This window comes from Rhopalosiphum maidis, chromosome 4, assembly GCF_003676215.2.
Source record: "Rhopalosiphum maidis isolate BTI-1 chromosome 4, ASM367621v3, whole genome shotgun sequence".
In the NCBI taxonomy this organism is placed as follows: Eukaryota; Metazoa; Arthropoda; class Insecta; order Hemiptera; family Aphididae; genus Rhopalosiphum; species Rhopalosiphum maidis.
The window spans coordinates 51,993,865-52,017,176 of record NC_040880.1 but is presented as its reverse complement, the minus strand read 5'-3'; the positions used below and the strand labels follow the sequence as shown (position 1 = coordinate 52,017,176).

At 27.1% G+C, this 23,312-nt stretch overlaps 3 protein-coding genes across 4 annotated transcripts; 2 read left to right on the top strand and 1 right to left on the bottom strand.

The window, feature by feature from the left end:
• Positions 1-1,255: 1,255 nt before the first annotated feature.
• LOC113557531 (histone-lysine N-methyltransferase SUV39H2-like) lies at positions 1,256-9,120 on the bottom strand. 2 transcript variants are annotated; one of them, XM_026963102.1, is made up of 4 exons: positions 8,871-9,120; positions 8,632-8,807; positions 8,500-8,560; positions 1,256-3,283 (listed from the first exon to the last, which is right to left on the bottom strand). In XM_026963102.1, the coding sequence occupies exons 2-4, from the start codon at positions 8,680-8,682 to the stop codon at positions 1,347-1,349; spliced, it is 2,049 nt and encodes a 682-aa protein (XP_026818903.1). In that variant the 5' UTR covers positions 8,683-8,807; positions 8,871-9,120; the 3' UTR covers positions 1,256-1,346. The 2 variants fall into 2 exon arrangements, with proteins under 2 accessions (XP_026818903.1, XP_026818904.1); XM_026963103.1 differs by having other exon boundaries at positions 8,875-9,120.
• Positions 9,121-12,976: 3,856 nt separating this feature from the next.
• LOC113557298 (methyl farnesoate epoxidase-like) lies at positions 12,977-17,132 on the top strand. Its single transcript, XM_026962748.1, has 8 exons — positions 12,977-13,139; positions 15,296-15,547; positions 15,611-15,762; positions 15,831-16,091; positions 16,167-16,450; positions 16,524-16,641; positions 16,711-16,852; positions 16,942-17,132. Exons 1-8 carry the CDS (start codon positions 13,058-13,060, stop codon positions 17,130-17,132), a joined length of 1,482 nt encoding a protein of 493 aa, XP_026818549.1. The 5' UTR covers positions 12,977-13,057.
• A 2,752-nt stretch (positions 17,133-19,884) lies between these two features.
• Positions 19,885-22,871, top strand: LOC113557074. Its single transcript, XM_026962369.1, has 7 exons — positions 19,885-20,061; positions 20,141-20,354; positions 20,437-21,191; positions 21,261-21,401; positions 21,483-21,811; positions 21,869-22,062; positions 22,352-22,871. Exons 1-7 carry the CDS (start codon positions 19,885-19,887, stop codon positions 22,639-22,641), a joined length of 2,100 nt encoding a protein of 699 aa, XP_026818170.1. The 3' UTR covers positions 22,642-22,871.
• The last annotated feature ends 441 nt before the right edge of the window (positions 22,872-23,312 follow it).

The following is a 23,312-nucleotide window of genomic DNA, read 5'->3' as shown; positions in this document are numbered from 1 at the left end:
ATTTGCCAACAGTTGGTATTCACCTAATTTTATTTAAATTACAACTAATATATATATATATATATATATATACACACAGTTATTTATTTATGTTAGTATAAAGTGTACAAGAATTATAATAAAAATAAAATTGAAAAATACCTGAGGCAAACTACCATTTTACTATCCATGTACCCACAGCGTGGAAGAAACATTTTTTTTTTTTACTTTATTATATAAATATTATTATATTGCACTAAATATGTTGCTCAAAACCCACTTATTTTAATCTTGAGTTGCCTTTAAAAAGTTTTCTTTGGAATGCCACTGATTATAAATGCACCGAATTTGGAAACTATAATATTGTTGTTATTAAATTTAGTCAATATCAACTTATCATCAAAATGTATTAATATTGGTTCATGATGTAAGCAACTTAGAATTAAAATAAATATTTAGAAAGTCATTGGCCATTGTAAATAGACAATGATATTTAAAGCTACAGTAGAATGTTTTAAATTCTTATAAGTATTTTTTGAATAACAAAAAATTGGCTAAGGATAAATAATTGTTATTACCGTTTTAGATAAAAAACCGTGATCATAATTAAACATTTGAATACTTAATGTGTCTTGAAACTTTGAACTCGAATCATTAATGATAAATATTATAGGGAATCATGCATTAATTTTACCTTTAAACCTTAATTGATGAAAATGATAAAATAAAACATGAAAATTAATTTTTAATTACAAAATGATCTGCACATTTTTTTGATTTTAATTTATTTCATAATAAATTTGAAATTTAAATACTTATAAATAAGAATTATGACCAATATTTTTTTGTTATTCCTAATAACATGTTTTTAAAAGTACTGGGGTGAAAACTTTAGTAATTTTAGTTTCCCACCCTCTAAGTCGAGGATCAAAGCTTTTAATTTATTATAAAAAATGTGTATACATAAAAAAAAACATTTTGTAACTGTTTAAAACTAAAAATGTATATTTTTTTATACAATAAATAAAAAAATTGTACAAATTCTTTATACTAGTAAAAATAATAATTTAAAACCTCTACTTTGAACAAATTAAAAATAATATAATAAATGTTACATTTTTTTGAGTTCTCTTAATTAACTAATATTAATATAGCACAGAATTATGAATTTATTGTGCAAAATAGTTATCAATTACATTAAGTAATATACTTATACAAATAATATTTATTTGTAAAATATAACTAATATGAAAAATACAATTCAATTCAGTCTATATCTTAACTTAAATAATAAAATACATCAAATAGTATTTAACTTATAAATATAAAGGATGAGTTAAATAAAAAAAATGTCAATTTTTTTATTCTTAAAAATAATAACCTTGGCAGTTTTTCATATCACATTGACATCTAGTACCACTTTTTTTCAAAGAATTTTTATTACTTCTAAAAAAATAATTAGTGGTGAGTTGTTCACCAGCTGAAATGTCTCTACTAGCAAATAACGCTAATTGTGGAAGATTTCTATCAAGGCAATTAATCCATACAGCATAAACGTTTAGGTTTGCATTACATGAGTGATTTATAAAATAAGTAAAGTTGGCATAATGTGTACCGTCAATGGTATATTTATAATTTTGTGAATCATCAAAGTCCAAACTCCACATATATTCCGACAAAGACGAACCATTTCTTAAGCGTTGTTCAGATTCTTCAACTGTGATAATTTCACCAATATATTTACCTACAAATTGACCTTTCTGAATATTTTGGGTAGATTTAACGCCCCAGCCATATTTTCTAGTCTTATAAATACAAACATTTACTTTGCTACCAAGTTGAACAACCCTATTGGAGCAAGAAGACGAGCATTTACATTTTTTATTACACTCAAATACTGGATTACCCGGAGTTACTATAATATTCTTATGTTTATCGTAAGCTTTTAAACAACCCGACATTTCATAACAGCATTCTTCAGGATATTGACAATTTTTTTTGCAAATACAACCAATAGGAGGATCATCTGGTATAGTAATGGTGGCTTGAGGAACATACTGATTAATATATACAAATGAATCTGGGGGTCCTTCAAGATCCATGTTATTTTCTACTTTGATTTTATACCCTTGAGTTACTACATTAATGTCGATTTCCCACTGTTTAAGTTTGACTAACTGTTGTTGTCTTAAATAACCGACAGTAATAACAGACAAGAACCATTGAAAGCATACATTTTTATATTTTTGAGCGTTTATAGAACCAACATCGAGACAATTAAATAAACCACTCATATCTTCAGGTAAATACGATGGTAGAGATAAACCAGACTCAGTTCTGAATGTTTCAAATAAATGGGAGATAATTTTTCTAGACATCATAAGTAGCGTTCCATCAATGGAATGTTGAAAACTATTTACACGTTTATAATTTTTTTTACTTTGAATATATTTAAGTAAGAGTTTTTGTGACTTATATAAAGCACCATAACGTTCCCATGTATTAAATCCTCTAGACCATTTTTTCCACTTCACTAAATAGTAGCGTGTACCTAAAATAATTTCATCTTTGATAATTTCATCTATTTCTGTCGGGTCATAGGCATCTAAAATATTATCATCTAGCATCATTTTTCCTTCTTTTATAAAATTTTGTATTCTACTATCAGAAACTATGTAACTATATGTTTGATCAACTTTTTCTATTATAGATGGAACTATTATAAATGCAGTATTTTGAAATACTGGTTCAGATGTTCGAAGAGATTTACGATCACGGTGAGAATTAGAAGATAGTAAACTTTTCATTTTTCTCTTGCCAGTTGTGGGAGTTGATGTTATCACATTAGTTTTTGAAGTAACATTCAAACTAACATCAGATTCATTGTTACTGTTAACGGTAGAGACTATATTTATATCATCATCAATTTCCATTCTACTACTTGAATCATTATTATTTATTAAATGACTTGATACTGTTTCAGTTTCATTTTGAATTGAATTCTTTTCAGCTCTTGATTTTTCATCCTCATTACTATCACCATTACCAACAACTTTAGACATGGGTTTAGCATTATTTAATAAATAATCATTTTGAAGCAATGGCGATTTTAGATTATCAGGATACTCATCAACAGTTTTTAAAGATTTTTCAGCACTCGATATAGTAGCATCGATATTATCAAGATTTTCTTCTGTACAATTGATGACTGTAACACCGGATAAATGGGAATCATTGGAATCAGATTCTAAATTGTTTTGCTGATTTGAACTTGTAGTTTCTAGGATTTTGACATTTTTGGAGTCTATAACACATTTAATATAAAAATAATTATCATATTGTATAAAATATCAATAATTACAATAATCAATTTTTTTTATTAACTCATAATTATGTGATTACACAGCAAAAAAGATCTTAAAATTATGTAAAAATCAGATATTCAGATCCCAATATTAAAATATTACCAAAATAAATATCTGATATATTTTAAGCCAATTTTTTCCTCAAAACATAGCAGCTATAAACTATAATTTTATTATGATTAATACTATCTTTACTATAACTATTATTTTTTATTACTATATTTAGCATCTTGATTGTATTTTTATTCTTACTGAAACAGGGCCTTACCTGTTTTATACTAAATAAATAAATATGATGAAGTTTATAACACCATTTATGAATAATTCTAAAATATTAATTTTAAGAAAAAGATTTTCATGAATTATCATTAAAAGAAATAACAATTTTTATTTTTATTAATATAATATTTTTAGTTTGCTTGAAACTTTAGAGTTACTTAAATATTTGGAATAAAGTAAATGTATGATAAGTTAGTTTTGAATAAGGTAAAAAAAAGGTTAAAGGTTTTGAAAAAAAAAAATAACACCGACTAAATTATATATATTAAACAATTATGGCTTATAGTATCTATTAATTGAGCAATTATCTTTCTTCTTTGTTGATCTAGAACACGAATTAAATAATAACGATATATTCAAGATAAACTTAATTTTCCACTCTGTAGTTAAATTCAAAGAACCTTGCCCAAAAAAACAATTAACCCAATGCCATAGGTGTCAAAACTTTGGACACACAAAATACTAATGCAACTAACAGACCCGCTGCATAAAATGTGACGGTTCTCACTCAACAAAAGAATGTTCCAAACCCAAAGATGAGCCACCTAAATGTACATTATGCGGAGGACCCCATCTAGCCAACTATCATGGATGCCCAGCCTACAAAATCTACCAACAGCAAAAAAATATCAACTCAAAACTAATTAATAAACCAATCCATAAACAAAAACCAAATGTTACACCTTATAAAGAAAATAATGTTCAAGTCTCTCTACTGGTAACAATCCTCCCCCAAATTGTTCTAATAAGACCGATCTTAATGTAAACTATGCAGATGTTTTAAAAAATACGAACCCAACTGACACCCCCAAATATAATAATGATACCACCACTAACATCAACGATTTAACAAAACATTTTTCACTCTTCATATCAGATCTTAAATCAGTTATCAATCCCCTAATATCTCTACTGACTAAAGTTATTAACAAAATCATCCTAAAAAATGACTAACAACCAACCAAATTTATTTTCCCCACTAAAATCTTACTATGGAATGCAAATGGTCTTCCAAAACACAAAAATGAACTTTAAACCATATTAAATGATTTAAAAATAGATATTGCACTGATAACTGAAACCCACTTCACCGAATTCAGTATCTTCAATTACACTCTTCATAAAACAAATCATCCCGATGGCACAACACATGCCGGTTCCTATATTTTAGTATCAAACTCCATCTAACATAATATATTAACCTCATTCCAAGAGCCCTTTATTCAAGCAACTAGTATTTCAATAAAAATAAATAGTATTCCAATCACCGTATTTTCTATATTTTGCCCACCTCGTCATGTCATCCAACGCGACTCTTTTCTCCATCTCTTCAATACTCTAGGGCTCTAGGCCATCATTTCATAGCAGGGGGTGACTTCAATTCTAAATCCTCCCAATGAGGCTGTATCTTCAATAACCAAAGAGGAAAAACACTTCACTCTATCCAAAATAATTCTTAACTATCGTTAGTGTCTTCACCTGGACCCACCTACTGGCCTTCACATTTAAATCGTAACCCAGCAAACTCGACCACTTCATAAACAAATATCCCAAACCATCTTAATACAGATGTCAGTAATATCTGTTATATCTCCAGCGACCACACCCCCGTAATCCTCTCAATTGGTGGATCTCCTAAACTAAATGATCGGCCATCAGTGACTAAAGGTCCCATCGCCTGGGATTTATTCAAAACAAATCTTGACAATTTAATAGATCTTAGAGTCTCACTTAAAACATAAGACAAAGTCGAAAATACAGCACAAAACTTGGTCGATATTATAAAAAAAAACAGCTATTTCCTCAACTAAAACTACTCCCGTTAATTCGCCAACCAATATCACTTTCCCATTCAACTTACAACTCCTTTAAACAAAAAAAAAAATGCGAGATCTACATGGCAAAATTCTCGCCTCCTCAGCGACAAAAAAAATATTCAACTCCCTATCAAATCTTCTAAAAAAAGAACTTATGAAGTACAAAGTCGAACGATACGAGAACTATATCAATTCTTTAGAACCCACCCCCAATTCTTTATGGAGAACCACAAAAAAATTAACTAAAATCCGAGAAATCATCCCACCTCTCCTCACAAGTAACAATCTGCTAGCGTCAACAGACGAAGAAAAATCCCTTATTTTTGCCGAACATCTATCTAATACAAGCCTCACCAAGACATTTTTCCAAATCCTAAACACTTGAGCCAAGTTAATGAGTTTATCCCTTCCCCAATCAATGTCTCTTCCTACAAAAGCAAATTCACCTAATGAAATCGTCTGTCTTATCAAGAAATTACTTGCACGTAAAGCACCTGGACACGACTTAATCACAAATAAAGTTTTAAAAAATCAGTCAAAAAAATGTATTCTCTCATTAACACATATTTTCAACTCAATGCTGCGGCTATCCTTCTTTCCCACCATCTGGAAATATGCGGTCTTAATCGTTATACCAAAAGTAGGTAAACCAAAAAACTTAGCCTCATCATATAGACCCATCAGTCTCTTACCAACGCTTGGCAAATTGCACGAGCACCAAATTATACCTACCACTCAGTTTGGTTTTCGACCAGGACATTCTACCATACACTAAGTCCACCGACTCACTGACACTATTGCCTCTGCCTTAGAAAGAAGGCAATTTTGTGCTGGGCTCTTCCTGGATGTTTCCCAGGCTTTTGATAAAGTCTGGCACGACGGGCTACTATTTAAATTAAAAAAAAATTATGCCAGTCCAATTCTTCTTAATTATTAAATCTTTTTTAGAAAATCGAAGTTTTACTGTTAGACAAGGAAACTTTTTCTCGCCAAAATTCAACATCACTGCAGGAGTGCTCCAAGGTAGCGATCTAGCACCTGATCTCTATAATATTTGCCGATATCCCACGAACTCGTAACACATTATTAGCTACCTTTGCTGATGACACAGCCTTATTGTCCACAAGCGATTATATTTCTCTAGCTGCACACAATCTGCAACATCACACTAGCCTAATCGAAACCTGGTGTATAAACTGGCTGATTAAAATAAACGATAGCAAGTCAACAAGTTACTTTTACCCTCCACCACGGCAATTGTCCCTTAATCAAATTAAACAACGTAAACATTCCTGTAAGCAACGAAACTAAATATCTCGGTATTATACTCGACAAACGATTAATTTGGGGCCCTCACCTCAAAAACAAAAGGAAAATGGCAAATAGCAGACTTCATCTTTTTCGACCTCTCCTTAAGTCCAAACTCAAACTCAAGTTAAAAATACTATTATACAAAATCGTCATTAGACCACTATGGTCCTATGGTATTCAAATCTGGGGGCCAGCCAAAACTTCAAACATCCGCCCCATTCAGTCATTTCAAAACATAACCCTTCGTATGATCACTAGTGCTCCCTAGTATGTAACAAATCAATCTTTACATAACGATTTACAAATTGAAATAGTAAATATACTCTTAAAATGACATTATAAGTTATACTACATAAAACTACCATCGAATATTAACCCCTTAATTAAAAAAATGTCCTCAAATCTTATCCCTGACCAGCCTCCACGCACACTGAAAAGAAACTGGAATCGCAACCTACTACTCTGAAAAAAGAAAAAAAAGAAACATACAACTATAAAATCATCCCTACTAAACCCAGATAATTAATAAAATTTAAGAAATTGTATAAGGGATATACCAGTGAGTGACTTCCCCTATCATGTGACTCATGTTATGATCAAATTTATAATTGTTATCGTAATGACTTATTGTACAAATTATGTGTATTGTTTTTTTCTTAATAAAAAAAAAAGAGCAATTCATTAAAAATAAAACACACCAAAAATTCCAATTTTTATTATGATTATCAAGATCTTAACAATTAAGTATTGATAATCTATACCAAAATAAAAAAAAAACTATAAATTAAAGCTTATGCTCTTCATTAGTACCTACGTCATACACGTTATCCAATAGATTTAGCTGTTTTAAAAGACTATAACTTACAAACTTATTTTATTTCATATACATTTCAAATGTGTATTTTATTTTGTTTGGCACCAAAATGAAATGTTGATAAGGATTAATAACGTACGCAATGTCACACTAATTGTTCATATTAGTAAAGCGAGTATTTATACACATTTACATATTTTTTCTGTTTAATCCTATAGCACAAATAATAAGTACAAAATACAATTCACAAACTTTATGATAAAATACTCATAATTGTTAATCCATATTTCAATATTGTAAGGTTTAAAGATTTAAAACTTTTAAGGGTATATTTTGAAAGTTATTGAAAATTGCTAAATATAGGTACATAATTTAAATACCTATATTTATGGATTTAACTAATTTAGAAGATAATTATTAACTACCATCAGCTTGGGTGGAAAGACATAATCTGATTTTATATTAGTTAAATCAATATCGAATATATATTTCTGATATTTAGGAATAAGTAAACCATTTAAGGATCAAAAATTCTTTTAAGTATTTATAATACTAAATATTCTCATCAATAAGGTGATTTTTATTACAAAATCGAAAAAAAAAATGTTAAATTTAATTGTAGACTAAATTAAACAAGAAATTCAATGCAATATTTATTTATTTTCTAATAGATTCAGAGTAAATTTTTTTAAGACATGCTCTAAAACATGTCTAAAATTATGTTAGAGTATTGAAAAAAATTGTTTTGTATGCTCCATTAATATAAAAAATAAATACTTTTTTGTTACTAGTTTTATATTATGAAATATGTTTTAATATTTATTGAGTTATAATATAATATTATAGTTTTATTCTTAATGCTGTATACTTCAAGCCCTGTACATTACATTATTAAATATAACATATCTAACATAAAATCATGTTAGTTATTTACCTAGATCTTTGATTGAACAACTGATTATTTCAGGCGAGCTGCTATTACGTGTGGTGATGCTCTATAACAAAACAATGAATACCTAATAAAATTTCCATTCAATAATTGCTATGGTAAACGGTAATAATTTACCCAAATACTTGGATCATTGTCATCTGAGTTTCTGGACAGATTATCGGACATGATAGTCAATGGTAGATAGATATATTAGTGAACTTAAACAGTGAAATGAACGATCCTTGACAGACCGTTTGCCGTGTGACGACGACTTAATCACTTAACAGCTATGCAGCTATTTCAGAGCCTTTCTGTAATGAAAATTGAATTAATGAAAAACAATAGAACCGATAGACAGAAAAAACTCTACTAACCTACTCTGGACTCTGGAGTCTGGGTAGCAGGTGGTCGACTGAAATCTTATTGTTTGAACAACGAACGAATTCTGTGTAGTGAGATTGAGATTTAGTACTTTATGTTAAGCGTTAGGCGATACTACGATAAAGTAATTATTTGATCATGAAAAACGAGCAATACGTATTACAATTCTAGTAAAATCACTAACAAAAAATTAAAAACTTAGTACTCAGTACTCACTAATCATTGTAGTCGGCGTCGCGTCTCAGCAGGTATATCATACTATTCATGCACGCTGTTGCATGCGGTGTTTATGTTGCCATGGCGGTCATGGAGGTAGTACCATTTTTTGTATTATGTATCTGTGGTACACACTGTTTACTGAGGTTAGGTTATCTATGGCGGATGGCGGTCGCCAAACAATGAAACAACGGTCATTATCTACATAAAATATAGATTGTGTTGTAAAGTAGGTTAGGTTAGGTTAGGTAAGTATTTAAGTACTTTTTTCTTATTGAATACTATTACTAGTATTGCTGTTTTAAATACTTTTTATTTTGAAGTATTTGAATGGTATTTAAAATATTTTTTTTTATTCTTAATTTATTTCCATTTATAATCCTCGTTAAATTAAAATACCGTGCCCCGTCGTCGTCATGCTTCAACGTTATAACATAATTACATTATAGTATAATATATTATACTAATCATTTTCTTATTTATGGACAATTCTATATAGGTTCTAGTTTTCGTCTATTAAAAAATAACGAACAATCGGCATTTTGAAAAAATAATGCTTTCTAAAATACAACACTCAAATTTTTGATTAATATACCTAAATACCTAGAATTAAATTGAATGTTTTTTTTATATATATATTTGGAGATAATTTCAAATACTTTACTATTAATAGTAAGTGGTATTTTAAATACTTTAATTTTTAAGTATTTTAGTAATTACCTACTCAAATACATTTTACAACTATTTTTCACAACACTGTCTAGATTCTAGATAATGATAAAACGCTTGCATAGTAGTGTTATTCTGCGATATAGTAGCCAACAGTGGTTTCTCGTTCAGTTCTTCATTTTAGTTGTCAAGCCATACGATCTTTTATAGAAGATTGTCTTATTCGTGATAAAATAGATCTATTTTATCATGGTCGTATAGGTCTGTGGGCTAAACCGTTAAGCTATCACGTACAGACTTAATATTTATTATTGACATCATATTTAGGTATTTTTTAATACTTTGTATAGATACATCAATACTTGTACTTCTGTTAAAGTAATAAGAATAACTTTAAAAAAAATGTTATTAATTATTTACGACTATTGGTTTTTAAATAACAAAAAAATAAGGAAATAGTTTTTATAAAAATTGATTTTGTTTAAAAACTTCCGTTTTTCCAATTATTAAGAACAGTATCTAAGCTGTCTACTGAGAATTTTTTACTTTCAACTTATATAATCTATCAACTAGATCTTTTTTACTACTAGAAAAGATGTAAAAGCAAAAATCTCAGCATATTATTATTTATTTTTTTAGCTGATCCAGAAGGCATTTTTAATATTTTTATGTATAGATAAAAAAAAAATTATAAATAATTTCCAAGTTTTTTTTATTAAAAATTAAATATTTTAGCATATACCAATAAATCAAGGTATTTAGTAAAAAAAACTAAGGAAGTACAGAACAATTTATAAAAAATTTAAATATAATAAGTTGATTATGAATTAAAAAAATGATTACTTATACACATGTAAATATATAGAAATTGTTTAAAAATAATTATTCCCTCAAAATAATATTATACTATACATATAAAGGCATAACGTTATAAACTATTGAATATTTATCTAACTCATGACCTATCTACTTATTTCTATTATTATATTAAAAGTTTTTTTTCCTGTAATTTATAAAAAATATATCATAATAATTATAACACATAAATATATTTGTATTTATTTAATTACCTATAAATTGTTAATATTATACTACTCTTATATATTCGTTAATAAATTGCATAGTATTCAACATTCAAATATTTTATTTATTCAGCTTACCTATTCTGGGTTAAACAAGTATCGTTAGTTTAGATAGGTTTAGGTATTATACATTCATACCTATACAATATTCATACTCATATAGTAATATGTAATACCTTTACCTATTGATATCTTAGTGTAAAACGTAAATAAAATGTTTAATATCAATATTTATTATTTATTAGGTAAAACTATTGATTATTAATATAGGTTATATATTTATAATCAATGGTAAAACATAGCTCCTTATAAGATACCTACCTACCTAATTATTTACTTTTTATTATTTTATTTATTAAAAACATTATTCAATTATATTGATGACAATTGACATTCAGCTTAATACATATTTTAGTGAACTATTTATAAAATGTTTAAATCACAATTTTCTCAAAATTAAATAAGTATAACATTTAAAAAAAAGTTAATTTACTGTCATTTTAAATATAATATTTTAAACATATGTTATTCATAACATTCGCAAAACTTAAAAAAGCCAACTATTAATGAAGTGAGAACATTTTAACAACGTTCGAATAATATTGTTGAACTCAAGTTAAAATTTTGATGTAAATTTAATATTGCTATCAACATTTTGAATAAAATTTTTTTCAAAATATATTTAGCGTAATTTTAAACTTTTAAATTTTTGAACTGTTTTGTTTTTTTAGTTTTTTTTTTGCTCATTCAAAAAGATTGTAATTGAAATACAACATTCCACATCAATTCTACAAATTATTAGGTACTCAATTTATACCATAAATCTAATAAATCTACTTTTCACATAATTTTATAGATGCAATTTTTTCGACAATTTTAATTTAACTTACAACCGTCTTTGATTTAGAATTGCTTTTCATATGTAAATGTGTAATGAAATATGAATTATAATTATAATTGACTTCAAATTAAATACATTCATTACTGTGTATACTGAATATTATATACAGTATACTGTATACTCAATGACGAAGTAAACTCGATGCCATATAGACGTAGTTGTATACTCCCTAAACTAATATATAATATGGTCTATGTTCCATACTGTATCGAACATACATAATGTATACTCTATATACTGTACCTAACAGAGCGGTTACTTAGTAGTTATACTAATTATATGACCGTAATTTTTTTTTTTGTTAATTTTATATTACGAAACAATATTTTTAATATAGAATTTTCGTACATCAAAATCATTTTTAAGAAGTAGTACATTTTTGCTGAAATTTGACTAGTTATGAACTAGTTATAATTTATATAAGTAATTTAAGTTTGTATGAGTATATACTATATAGATATAGTGTTGCCTCTCACTTTCAGGTTACTCCTATATATATATAGTCCACATTTCACTAAACTAAATTGTAAATAACTATAAAATATATAATTTATATACCTAACTATTTTGTAGACATTATAAATGTAAATAACTAATAAAATAGTGATAATTATAGATCAAAGAAAAATTGTCTTTTTTTTAGCAGCTGGGAGTGCTAAAATTGAAATAGGTCTAGTGGTGTTTAGTATAATTCCTAAATATTTCCTTAGTTGCCCAATATAAAAATAAATATAAATATACAATTGTTCAGTTAAAAATAAAAAATAATGAATAGTAAATTGTAAGTAGGTATTATAACACGTATATAATAAATTGTATAAATCTGAAATAGATGACTGTAAATAGTATATATATATATATACATCATATAGCTGGTACTATTGTTCAATAATATATTTTATTCACTTAGTATGATAATTTATGTTTTCAGATGAATCAATGTTTTTGGTTAAAAATCAAAATAGTTTCATTTTTAAAATTATTCATATAATACCTATATATATACATACATATATATAAATATAATTTGTTATGTTATGTAAATATGTCTTCAGTGTCCAACAAAAAGTATTTCTATTTATTTGTGAATGGTTTTGGATAAGATCGCCAAAATACAGAGAGAATCGTAGATAAAGGAACAAATAAAAGGAAATAAACGGAAGACCCCTTCCAAGTAATATGGTTTTTTTAAAAAATAAACTGGATGCCAGTCAACATCTCTCCCTCAATCCGTTCTTTCAGTGTATAGACATCACGCTGCAGAAAACACTACCTACCTACGTCTTATAATAATTTTAATCGTCAGTGTAAAATGTTTTTCATAATCGCAGTTTTTTCTGTTTTTATTATTATTTGTATCTTAGATATTATTACACCACATAAATATCCAATTGGTAAGATATTTCAATTATTAATAGATTTAATATTATACATAGTACATTCATGTGTAGGTAAGTATATTATTATTTTATTTTTATTATTTATGTAATATTCATATTATATATTTTTTTTTGATTTTATACATTCAAATAACCTACTCATATACAATATATTTATTGTTGGATATTTTAAATTAATCAATAGATATTTAAAATTATATATTTTGTCAAATTTTGAGACTATAATTACAAAGTGTATTAGTGTATTTACAGATTCTACTGAATTCATTATAATAAATTAAACTATAATAGCTTTCAGCAAAAGTACCTAACACATACTTGTTATTCAAATTGTATAAAGCAACAATATTTTTATTTAAATTTATCATAATATTAAGTGTTAAAAGTAATAACGCTAGTAGCAATACATTAATAATTTTTAATTACAAATAATATTAAATTCTTTAAAATGTAACTAAAATTGTATTTCATTAAATTTTAATCATTTTTAGGTGTGCTTACTTAATAATAAAATAAAAAAAAATTTTCTATAATTACTTAGTATTTTTTTTGTTGAAAATACTTATTAGTTTTAATTGACATATCATCAAAACTTTATTTAATTTAAGGTATTAAATAAAATTATTGTTTTTAATCTTACTCAAACATTTTTTCGTGAAATCTTGTAGGTAAACAAATTATGATTGAAAATATTCTTTGCGAGAAGCGTATACACATTGCGTGTCATATTTCTTGGTTTCAATAAATATTTTATACTCATATATGCGGTATTAAAGATATAAATTAGGTTCAAATTAATTCGATAAAAGTAATTTTGAAGATGTTGAACTGTTGATACGTAAAAAATCATATTCAAGGTCAATAGTTTTAGAAGAGGCCTAACTTTCTTATGGTAATGTTTTTTTTATTGATCCGTTTCATATTACATCATAACAAAATATTTTCATATAGGTACCAAAGAATACCGTAATCGTGTGGGTGCTACTCTTTTAAAATAAAATGAATTAACTTTAATATTATGCATACCAACAGGCAACAATGCACCTGGTGGCTGGCATCTAAAGGGGTGTAGCATTGTTTGAGAATCATTAATTTAGGGAAGACAAAAAAGGAAAAAAACCGTTGACCTAGAAACAAGTTTAGATCTTGAGATAGGTCAGGTGTAAAGAGGATGTTTAACCCTACCTCGTTTATTTTCTAAAAGAAACAATATGTATAAATTATGTTGGGTGATCGCAGGTAATCGATAACAAATAATGGGTTTGTTATTTTCTTTCGTCTAACGGTGGTCGTACCTAAAGATAACGTGTATTATGTTGGAGGCCTACAAGTTTTCATTGCCTACAATAGTCATTGACGCCGTTATAGATTCCACTTTGTAATAATTTATTTTTATTAAATGTAAATAGTAAGTTTAAATTTAAACGTTATTTAATGTTCTTTACTAAATGGTATGGTTAAAAGTGTTAGAACAAATATAATGCTTTCAATAGGAAGTGTATTTTTAAACCTATATACATAACTCAACAAATCTAAACCAAGAACTAAGAAGTAAATTTAATTTTTTCCATTTAAAAGGTTCATTGTCAATTTTGAATAAATATGGATATTTTATGTATGACTATATCATAGTAATAATATTATAATCAAATCCAGAGAAGTGCACACAACTTTTCCGAAATCGCAGTTTTTTGTACTTACTATAAAAAATATAATACATGTATTTAGACGATTTTTATTTACCTATACCAAATATCGATGTAAATATAGCATGTTAATGTATATTACATTATTACCTATTTAATATAATAATAATATATAATTTATTTTAATATATCTCATTTTGGCTTTCATCTCTATTCATAATATTAAAACTATGGAATACCGAATAGATATATTAGTGATTTACCTGAATAGATAATATAATACTAAATAATAAATATTTTATTTAATGTATACCTATAATATACATAAATACATTTGCAAAATTTCTATTAGCACTTATACAATTATATACTGAAAATGCAGAATGATAGAATGTAGTATCTAATTGATATTTGATACAGGTATATTGAGGAATAAATACAAAACATTAAAACAAAAAAATATAATAAAGAACATTATTTAATGAATGAACAAAATGTTTATAGGACCTACAAGAGTTCCTTTGCTTGGTAATTATCTAGAAATACGAAAACTAAGAGATAAATTAGGATTCTATCACTTAGTTTGGGATCATTTGGCAAAATGTTACGGTCAAGTGTTTTCTGTTAAACTTGGTCGAATAGAAGCAGTTGTTGTTTCTGGGTATGATGCAGTACGGCAAGTATTGTGTAAAGACGACTTTGATGGCCGACCAGATGGATTTTTTTTCAGATTCCGAGCTTTTAATAAGAGATTAGGTGAGTTTGTTAAAACAACATATTTAAACATTTCACATTAATTCAAGAATTTAAAAAAATAAGGTATAGTATTTGTGGATGGACCAACGTGGACTGAACAGAGAAAATTTTGCATGCAACATTTACGAAAAATGGGATTTGGTGGTGATTTAATGGAAAGAATTATAATCGAAGAAGTTAACGATCTCATGTTAGATATATCGAAAAAATGTGAGGTATGTGTATAAATACATTTTTACAAATAAAATAAATAAAATAATCACTCTAATGGATTTTATTTTAGAATGGTAAACCAATTGAAGTTTATGGTTTATTCGACGTATCAGTTTTAAACGGTTTTTGGGCGATGTTAGCTGGCCATAGATTTGCATTGAATGACTCTAGACTTGCAAGACTTATGGAATTAGTACATGTTAGTTTCAGAATGTTGGATATGTCAGGAGGAATATTAAACCAGATGCCATTCATTCGGTTTTTAGCTCCCAAATGTTCTGGATACAAATACCTCAAACAAATAATAAACGAGTTCTATACATTCTTAAAAGTAATTTCAAATTAAAGTTGGTCTATAATCAACTAATTTTAGTATATTTATTATTTTATATAAAATGTCTTGTAGGAATCAGTAGAAGAACACAAATACATGATAAATGATCAGGAAGATTTTATAAGTGCATTTTTAAAAGAAATTGAGAAAAACAAAGAATCACCTGGGTCATTTTCAGAAGAACAGCTTCTTGTTATTTTATTGGATTTATTTTTAGCTGGCTCGGAAACCACAAGCAGTATGTTATCATTCGTTATTTTACTTTTACTTAAACATCAAGATATACAAGCCAAAGTACACGCAGAGTTAGATGCGGTAATTGGAGATCGAGAAATTCATCTTGCAGATAAAAACAAGTACAAAGATTAAGATTTAACTATACATCATTATTCTAATACCATTTTTAACATAATTGGTAATTATGCACAGATTGAATTATCTTGAAGCCGTATTAATGGAAGTTCAGAGACATAGTAACGTGGCGCCGTTAGCAATCGCTCATAGAACCATTCGAAAAACCAGCCTACAAGAATACATAATACCAAAAGTATGATAGTACTTGTATTAATTATACCTACATGTAAGTATTAGAAATAATTATTAAAAAAATGTTTAGGATACATTAGTATTGGCGAGTATTTGGAGTGTTCATATGGATGAACAGCATTGGGGTGATCCTAAGGTATTTCGACCTGAAAGATTTTTGGACAATACTGGAAAAATTATAAATGACAGTTGGTTTATGCCATTCGGCGTAGGTGAGTATTGAGTATGCCTTTATTATACATTGTTACATAACATAAAACAACGACATATTAATGGTTGGTTTTCAATTTTTAAACTAAAGGTAGACGAAGATGTTTAGGCGAGATATTGGCTAAGACCAATATGTTTATGTTCATTGCCAAATTAGTTCAAAATTTTGAGATACGAATTCCACACGGAGTCCAATTGCCAGATAAGCATCAAGAGGGTGTCACTATTTCTCCATCTCCATTTTCTGCTATTTTTATACCTAGACGTTGTTTAAGTCAATAAAATAAAATTTGATAAAAACTTAAATATGTATTATGTATGAATAATAATCGTAGAAAAAAATCAATAATACTTACTATGTATTTATTAGTCCTATAATATATAGTACATATTATATACTATCTATTATTTTACAAGTCTTAACATATTACAATACCTACTGATACATTAAAATTATCATAACTTTTAAAATATTTTATCGGTTTATATCATATGGGTTTTTTTCAAATTAATTATTTCGTGAATACTCAAATTTAATTACCAATTTAGGTACTTAATCTTTTTTATTTTAATGAAATGTTAGCATTTATAGGTATACTTATTTATTTTAACAATAAAATTTATATTAGGAAGTATGATGAAGGATAATTATATGAAACCATGTAAGAATGACTAAATGAGGAAACCGGATGAATTAAGTTATATAAAACTGATTTAATAACGGAGACTGAAGAGCTGTTATGTACAACGGTGATATCGAGGGGTTGACATGTTATAATTAAGTATTTATGGATGCGTACATGACGGTGTTTTCAATTTGAAAACAGAACGCCCTCACGCTACTTGAGGTATAAAATAATAATTTAATTAATAATTCAATTGTATATATATATATATATATTATTGATGATATTTAATTTAATGGTAACAACTAACAAAGATACATAAAAAACAAATAATAGGTAATGCGAATAATGCCTTTGAGCGAATTATAAAAATACAATAATAAATGGTAGCCTGATTGTCATAATATAAAAAAATAAATATAATAGTAATGAAGTGATTGTTCGGCATATGAAAATAAATATTATAATGAATTGAAAATTTGAAACCATATGGTTGGACAGCCGTTTACTTGCAGAACTGGTGTCCGTTAGCGGCTTTGAACCAATGATTTAGGCCCAATTCGCCGTCTACTCGTTTCGCAGACGCGAAAACCAGTCTCCGGTAGAAATGGAAAAAGCTCCAATTCTTCGAAAAATCATAGTTTCACAAAATACAAAATTAATTTTGTTTAACAAACAAACTTCGAGTTTGACCTTTTAGTACAAAAAAACTGCAATTGGCCACAAAATAAGATGAAAATTAAATATAGAAAATCAGAAGAAATATTATCATTTGCAAATGAAAGGTTTAGCATTCATAATATATAAAGTTGAATGCCATGTAATATAATATACTTTTTTTAATAACGTTTCAAATAATAATTTTCGGCACGATTTTTATTTTGGAATACTTATGGACACGCCAATAATGTTCCATTTTCCTTTAGAAAACAGATGTTCGTAAGGTTAGGTATTTTTTTATATGTATTTGATAGTTAACTTGAACAATGTTCATGATTTATACAAATAATTTAAATCAATAAAAAATATATTTTTTAAGTATAATTAATTTTGAACTAAATGATTTAATGTGTGTGTGTGTCGGCGAATTGACTTGTCGGCCAATCGGTACGTCACAGAATCAAACGTTACCGTTTCGGGATGCTCACATTATTAGCACTATAAAAAAGATACAATATTGCAATAATAAAATACGAAACAGTCCCGCGAACGCGTACGACTAATGAGCCATCGGCACCAGCTCAAGATGAATAACTCAATGAACTAAATGAACACAAACTATTATTCACGATGACATAAAATTTACGCGATTCTATAGTCTGTAAGTATATGTATACATCGATGTCAGTAGCGAAACTACCCTTGTAAGCGCTCCGAGGCAAAATATATTTTTCACCTTACTCTAATATATAAATTCGATTCTTTGATCTTTGTCATTAAAATTAAGCCGTGGCCAAATTTATGTTTTTTTTTATAAGATTAACCGAATCACACTTATGTCACATTAAATATTTTGTTTTAAATTAAATAAAAATAAATTTACAATTACACAAAACCAATATAATTTTATTTGTTATTTTGCGCTCCGAGGCAACTGCCTCTGTTGCCCTTGCAGCGGTAACTACGCCACTGATCGGTCTGATCGATGTGCACTCTGAAGTGGGAAAAATATATACGTGTAGGTGTAATAATAAATGACTGATATTTTCAGAAGCTAATTCACAGAAACACGGGAACAAACAAATGAAAAAATAACAGATAATGAATTAAATGCAAAATTAATGCTTGAATTTATGGGTGGCTTAATAACCAAACACATGAAAGCCTGTAAGATGGCAAAATTAAAATACTAATTTATCACAAAAATCAAAAAAAATACGACCAAATATCCAAAACTGGTCCATATTTTGTATCAAAAATAATTTCCTCATGGAGGCCGGTCGGTCAAATCTTTTTGTGCGCTCCGTCAAAGCACAGCAGATAACCATGGTGGTAATCATGATTTATACTTTATAGATAATCTATAGGATTGATAATAGTTAATTATTTTTACCGCCAATTTTTATACTTGATACAGTACATGAAAAAATATATATTGTCATGATACAGTAGATATTTAATATTTATTAAATTTTACCATTGTCCATTCCACATTACTACCATTCACCACAATAATAATTATAAATAATAATAAATACATTAATTTTCAAGTTTTAAATAGTTTTAATGTATCTATTCTCTTGTTATGATTTTTTTTTTAGCTTATACATTATTATTATACTATGTCATTGGTTTAAAATATTTAACACTTATCAGTTATTTATGACTAATATTTTATGTATCTTTGTATGCAGATCTGGTGTATTTAAAATAATGTTTTGTTAATTGAATTGAATAGATTTAAAAAAATGAATATTAACAATATTATGTCATCGTCGTGCGATTTATTCAGAAAAGGAAAGTTTACAGATTGCTGCAACCTTATTCAACATACAGTTGATAATTATAATTTACAAAAAATTACTGCAGTTGACGAAGTTGAGTTTATCATACTTAGAAATAATTTACTTGTTTGCAATTCTCTGGTATGTATCTATCTATTATGCATATTGAAATTTGAATCCAATATTGGTATATTTTAAATTTATTTAATTGTTTTGTTAGAGGATTTTACCAGAAATTAGTACAGAGTATGTTAGCAAGATGACTGAATTTATAAATATTTCTCAATTATATTTATATGAGAAACATATTCCATTAGAGCTGCGGATTAATTTTGTTTATAATGCTTTGCATTGGTATTGGTTGAAACCAGCTGACATTCCTGATTATTGTTATAATAAAATATTAACATTAGTCAGTGAATCATTGCACGAAGGTTGGTATTTTATAATTAATATCTATTATTCAATATTCATAAATATTATGATAAAACTTAATTAAATTCTGACTATTTTTAGTATTATATGAAAACGGAAAAAGTACTGTGAATTTTGGATTACATGTTGGCAACGAACAAGATATACTTAATAGCCTAGAATGCTTGGCTAATAGGTTCCTTAGTTTAGAGCCAATATTGGTTGTTCAATGTTTGGAAATTTCACAGATATTATTATTAATTTTTTTGTCTCGACGCAGTTTTACTTCACTCTTAGTACATTTTACAATGGAGTTGATAGATAAAATCAAAACTATTACATGTGCTTTTAAACTTAAAAAATCAAGTCATGTTGCTGATTGTTTTAAATTAGGACTATCAAAAATAAATGTTTTTCTTAACACAGAGCACATTAAAACAACAATTATTATTGGGCATGTATCCTTGTGTATAGGACACATTTTAGAAAATCAACATCAACAAGCCTTGTGCACACTGAACAAAATGGACCAATACTTGAATCAAAATGATGAATATTTTTGTTTGATATGTTATTTAAAAGCTCTTGCAAATTTCAATTTAGATGAGCTTGAAATGGCATTGTGTTATTTATCTCAAATGGTTGAATGTCCAATGGAATTTTTTATTAAGTCAAGGTGTTATTTATTGCTAGGAAGAACTCATTCAAAAATAGGCAATAGTGAATTGGCAATACAGTCATTTGAGAAATTAAAAGGATCAGAGTTTAATAATATAGCAGCTTATTACATGTCACAGCATTATGAAATGAACAACATGCAGTTTATGCAAATGGTGGTGTTGGAACAGGCAATTAAGGTAATGTTAATCACAATGCTTAAAAAGTTAAAATATATGTATATGATAGTATTTAAAATGATTGTTTAGGGAGATTTTGATGGACATAATAGACAGGAAGAATTATCCAACAGTTTCATTACAAAAGTACTTATTATTTTACATCCACAACCGGATTTGACTGAAAGGCAATTACTTTATTTGGCGGCAAAAAAAAAATATGAGCAGACTGTATGTATTTTTTTTGATTGATATCTTTATTTTATCCACAGATAAATTATATCTACTGATGATTTTAAATGATTTTATTAGAACTATAAACTAGCAGCTTCTACTTATTTAAATCTTTTGGAATTGAATGAGGTTGATCAATATATTTCTGACTTAGTAACAATTCCACCAATGTTTATGCTTAAACATGAAGCGGCTGTTGCTCTTTTAAAAGCTCATAAACTAGAAGAATCTTTTAAACTGTGCCAATTATTAGTTGAAGAATATGAACCAGGATACGGTATGTGGAAGAGTGATTCATTTTGGGCTGATGAACTGAATGATTACAATTTTAATGTGATTGGAACTATGTTATTGGCTGAAACAGGTTTCAATAAAAATACTGATGTAGTTTTGGAAGCACTAAACAAGTAGATTCCTATTTCTTAATTGTATAGATCTTTTTTTTATAACATATTTGATTCAAGGTCTTTCAATTGTCTGTATGCAAAAATCAGTTTTGATTTTGTGACTGAACGTAGTAACCACAATGAAAATATTACTACTTTACGACGAATCCTCATTGGTAAAATATTATTACTTAAAGCTACAGTTTTGAGTAAGTTAAATAAAGAAAAGGACTGTGAAGCTGCATTTAAAAAGGCACTTTCATATAATGCGGGTAAATTATAAAATAAAACTAAGATTAAATTGTGAAAATAATTACAATAGATAAAATGTTAATGTTTTTCATCTATTTATATTTGCATTTCAAATTAATAGGATGAATGTAATTACTAATTTGTATAATGGGTTCTAAATTTACATGTCTGGTAGTATACAAGAAGCATTTGTTATAGTAAATATAACAGAAAATGTACATATCGTTTGACAAAGATAACAAACTCTGTTGTTATAATGTTATATCATTTATATCATTCAAGAATTTCTATAATAAACATTTTTTTTAGGAGATGAAGATATTGTGTATTTATATTCAAAATGGTTGGAACATAAAGGGAAGTTATCAGAATCAATGAAGGTTCGTGATCAATTCGATCGAAACAAAGTTAATACAATTATGTGTGATAATATTGTTATGACTTTTGTATTGGAAAATAAGCATGGCCTCGAAGACACAATAATTGGTGAAGATGTGATGGATGACTTGTTTGCTAGCACTGATGATAAACCAATGGATCTAGACAATGAAATGGATCCAGCTGATGATGATATTTTTAATAACTTGTTTTTGGATTAAAATAAATAAAAAAAAAGATACTTGTTGTAATTTGTATATTTGTTATTTGTTTGAGTATTGTAACTGAAAATTACATGTTTTTGGGTAGTACTAGGACGATCATATTAATGTATACAAATAAAAGAAAAGCTATTTTAGGAATTTTGGCTTAATTCTAAAAAAAATTTATAATTTTATAGTGATTTTTATTTTTTTTTAGAAGATGGTCTGTTTTGTGAGGTCATCTCTATTGTAGGGGTCTTATAAATTGTATTGAATTATACCAATATAGAGCATGTTTCATGTTTATCCCTGATAACAATTGACTATTAGTCGTCACTCAGTGCTCGTTATATAGAAATTGCTAACTAACTTTATTTTTAATATTACAATAAAAATTAGTAAAAATTAAAAATATATGTTTATATGTTATTTGGGTACAAGATTTTTTTTTTTTATACGCATATCTAAGTGTAATAATATGGAAAACGAGATAGAATACGGGACAATCTACTAAAAATCAGACAAAGTGTCCCATTTAAAATTTGTTAGGACAAGGAAACATAATGCTCAAAAAAGAGACAAACCCTTTTTATACAAAACATAATATAGTTAAATATATATAGTTATACCTTAATGTAAATTGATGTTATTGAAATTTTAGTTGTCTATGTACTTATAAAGTAATATAT